At 44.0% G+C, this 4,122-nt stretch overlaps 1 protein-coding gene across 1 annotated transcript in view; it reads right to left on the reverse strand.

Moving 5' to 3' along the window:
• The window catches only part of robo2 (roundabout, axon guidance receptor, homolog 2 (Drosophila)), a 200,830-nt gene that overhangs the window by 42,841 nt on the left and 153,867 nt on the right, over positions 1 to 4,122 (reverse strand). The window contains exon 20 of the mRNA XM_048603017.1: positions 853 to 1,064. Coding sequence (XP_048458974.1) covers positions 853 to 1,064 — 212 coding nt within the window. The remainder of the gene's footprint in view (positions 1 to 852; positions 1,065 to 4,122) is intronic.

The raw sequence follows: 4,122 nt of genomic DNA on the forward strand, positions 1-4,122 counted from the left end.
ACCAAGAATTTTCCGTCTGATTCACCATCTCCGTCCCAGGAAGTGACTGCAGCGGAAAGCCCACTGAGTGACCAGCCAAAGGTCTGAGGGGCCTAAGACCCACTGAAGCTGCTTGTTACAATGCCTGCCATTCTACTCATTCAAAAACTGGAAGAGTCTGCCCTGAGTATTTTGAACAGAATGAATTTTTTTCACAGTAAGATCTAAAAAAAATGGACTGAGGTGAAATAACAAGAGTTTTTCTTAGCTTTTGTTTTAAGTTTTTAGTACTTCAGACTAAATGGATCAAAGGGTATGGAGAGAGAGCAGGAACAGGGGACTGAGTTAGATGATCAGCCATGATCATATTGAATGGTGGAACAGGCTCGAAGGGCCGAATGGCCTATACTTGCTCCTCTTCTCTTTGTTTCTAATGAACAAATTTGAAATTGAAAGCCAGTCTCTGTGATGGTGAGCACGAAACTATTATCCATTTACCATTCATAAAATCATGGTCCACCAATTTCCCTTAAGGAAGGAAACTGCCATCCTTACCTGGTCTGGCCTACATGTGACTCCAGACCCACAGCAATGTCATTGAGTCGTAGCTGCCCTCTGAAATGGCCAAGCAAGACACTCAGTCCAAGGGCAATGAGGAATGGGCAATGAATGCTGGCCTTGCCAGCAATGCCCATATCCTATGTAAGAATAGAGAAAAGAAAATGTAGAATCTTCAGAATAATCCATCAATTTAGCATTAGAGGGCACATACAGACAGGGGCAGAAGTAGGCCATTCAGCCCCTCAAGGCTGCTCCAATGGAACGAAGATTCTCCTCCAGACCATCCCTCAGGTAGCAGGAAATGCTGGTTACCTGTCACTGAGCTATCCAAGTTATCGATGCTGGAGCCTGGAGTGTGAGCAATACCCCGCAGAGGCCTGGCCAGCTCCAAAGCCTCTTCCTCGTCCTCATTGTCCTCATCCTCATCCGGGAGGTCTGTCTCAATATCTGAAATTAACGTCCCGGAGATGTAGCCCAGGGGTAGTGCCGGGGCCTGAGGGGGGAGAGAGCTGCCCTGCATTTGCCTGCATTAGGAAAGAACACAAGAAACATTTCTAAGGATCAGCATATTATCTCCACACAGACTCTGCCACACCCTCAGACACGGTTTATGGTATTTCCTGATCAAAACAGAAGTTGCTGGAAAGGCTCAGCTTGTCTACCAGCATCTATGAAGAAAAAATCAGTTAATGTTTCAGGTCCAGTGACCCTTCCTCAGACCCTTCCTCCTGTGGTATTTCCTGGCTTTATTCTAATATGTAGTCTCATGTTTGGAATTGTCATTTCTCTCAGCTGGAGCTGGACAGTTAGATTTTTAAAGAAAAGAAAACCGAAAGAACTGCAGATGCAGGTCTGAGGTAGAGTCAAATGACCTGAAATATTAACTCTGATTTCACTCCACTGATGCTGCCAGACCTGCTGAGCTTTTCCAGCAACTTCTGTTTAGATTTTTAAAGATCTGTCTGGATGTTTTCAAACTGGACATTAATGTCCTCTGTGTCTCCGTCTCTTATCTCTGTCAGTCAAAGAGATCACCCACACTGGTTTGAAGTCAGTGATATGATCATGACTGATCATCCAACTCAGACCCCATTCCCCCTTGCTCCCCATACCCTTTGAACCCTTTAGCCCTAAGAACTATATCTTACGCCTTAAAAAAATTCATCGTTTTGACGTCAATTGCTTTCTGTGGCAGCGAATTCCTCAGGCTCCCCACTCACTGGGTGCAGAAATTTCTCTCAACTCGTTCCGAAATGGCCTACTCAATATCCTTAAACTGTGACCCCTGGTTCTGGACTCCCTGGTCATCGGGAATATCACCATTGGAAATGGGGAGGAGATGGCCTAGTGGTATTATCACTGACTTGTTAACACAGAGACCTCAGTAGAGTTCTAGGGACCCAGGTTCAAGCCTCACATTAGCAGATATAGATTTGAATTCAATAGAAATCAGGAATGAAGAGTTTAATGATGATCAGGAGTCCATGACTGGTTGTTGGGAGGGAGAAACCCATCTGGTTCAATGATGCCCTTTAGGGAAGGGGAAATCTGCCATCCTTGTCCAGATCCACAGCAATATGGTTAACTTTTAACTGCCTTCTGGGCATTAAGTGCTGGTCTAGCCAACTATGACCTCATCAAAAGAACTTTTTAAAAATTCTTTGAGTATTTACTCTTTAATCCTGATAGAATTTTATAGGTTTCTATGAGTCCTCCTCACCCTCTTCATCCAGTAAAAAAAAACTCCATTGAGTATAGATCTAACCAATCCATGAGCATAGTCAGGAATGAGCTCATTGCACAACTAATTTCTCCAGCTACCCCACTGTGATTGGTCAGGCTGGGGAAATGGCATTTGGTGGAAAAGAGTCTGCTTCCTTCCCAATTGAATAGTGGCCTGAGGAAATCCACAGGATGATAATCCTTCCGGATCATCAAGGATTCTAGTAAAGCTGTGCAGGAGTTGACAACCCTGCTGTCCTTGGATCAATCCAGCCGATCTTGGAAAAGGTGTACACTTTTCTGACTGTCCTGTACAAAGTGAGTGATATTTGGAGGAGAGGCTGGGAGGTGAGGTGGTGGTGTTGGTGGTGGGGAGGGGGTGGGGTGTGGGTGATGGCAGGGTGAGTGCCAAGAGGAAGAGTGTTGCAGAAGTTCCTAGTTGCCCAGCTCTGCCAGGACCCCAGAGCATTGTGGGAGTGAGCGAGCATTGGGTATCTAGGTTAGGTGGTGCCACTGAAGGGGCACCCAGGCGAATGTGCAGCGGAGTTAGGTGTTGCATCTTGGCAGATGGTAGCAGCCTTGTAAAAATGTCCTGTAGAATGCAGCAAAGTGATACCAAGTGGCACAGATCCAAAAGCAAAGACTGTGTCAAAAATAGCCATCACAAAACATTTACATACAACTGCATTCTAAATCATTGAGGTGTAACTTGTGCACAGTCAGTCTCTGGGTTGCAAACAGGTTCCGTTCTAGAGTCTGTTCACAAGTTGAATGGTTCACAAGTCAGAACACAATGCAGGATAATATAAAGGAACTGTTCTGCAATCGAGCAGTTTCAACTAGTGAAATTCTACTGATGCAACAAGCTCAAAACCTCTTGTATTTCTAACTTTTGCCAGTTCTAACCAAAGATCATTGACACGATACTTTGGCCGGGATTTTCACTCCTGCGTGAGGCAGCAGACAAGGCCATAGGGCCTGCTACAAGTGTTGTGTTTCAAAGGCCCTATCTCATTTAGAGTCATAGAGTTATAATGTTCATATGTTGTGTCTTTAAAATTACAGCCCTATGCGGCTGTACGAGCATTAGTACGTACATTATTACGAGCATTCATAATCTAACATTTGTAACTCGGGAACCATCTGTAAGTAGCCCATAGATGGTATGAATTCAGAGGCCCTTTTGTAGGAAAAATCTTGATACTATGGAAAAGTGAGAGGATATTGTCGTTACAGTGAATGTTTTGTAGGGCTATCTGCAAAAGGCAGGGCTGACCAGACGCCTCTTGCATCAGCAAGATGGGCCAATTGGCCTCTTTCTGTGCTGTATAATAACATGATAATTGTTTCTCTATGAGGAGCAGGAGTGCACAAAGTAAGTCATTAATAGGCCTAGTGGTTTAAAAAGCCTCACTTGACAGATACAGGCCATTGAATAGTGATAACATTGGTTCTCGTTCACAAGCAGTAATTTGGTTTTCAGGTTTCTGCTAATAAAATTTAATCTGTGCAAACGAAAGGTTACCGTGTGCAAAAAAGAAATAATTGCAGTCAATGTAATGCTAGGTAATCAGAATTACCAACTTAATGGGCTGCATTAGTGAATTAAAGTCTGTAAAACTGAGATCTCAGCCTTAGATAACCACATTCTAGTAAGCTCCCTGGGTTCTGGCAGTCAATTAAACTTCTCTGTGCTGTGCTAATCATTTTAAGTTAGTCAATATTCTGGCTTAGAGAAGAGTTGGGGAATTGGTGTCATGGACCAGTATTTGTCTGTCAGCATAAACTCTGACACGGTGTAGTCGGCCTGAATGGCCTTTGCTGGGTATATTGTGTGAAGAATCTGCAGTTTGTGCACAC

This window comes from Rhincodon typus, chromosome 11 (assembly GCF_021869965.1).
Source record: "Rhincodon typus isolate 14 chromosome 11, sRhiTyp1.1, whole genome shotgun sequence".
In the NCBI taxonomy this organism is placed as follows: Eukaryota; Metazoa; Chordata; class Chondrichthyes; order Orectolobiformes; family Rhincodontidae; genus Rhincodon; species Rhincodon typus.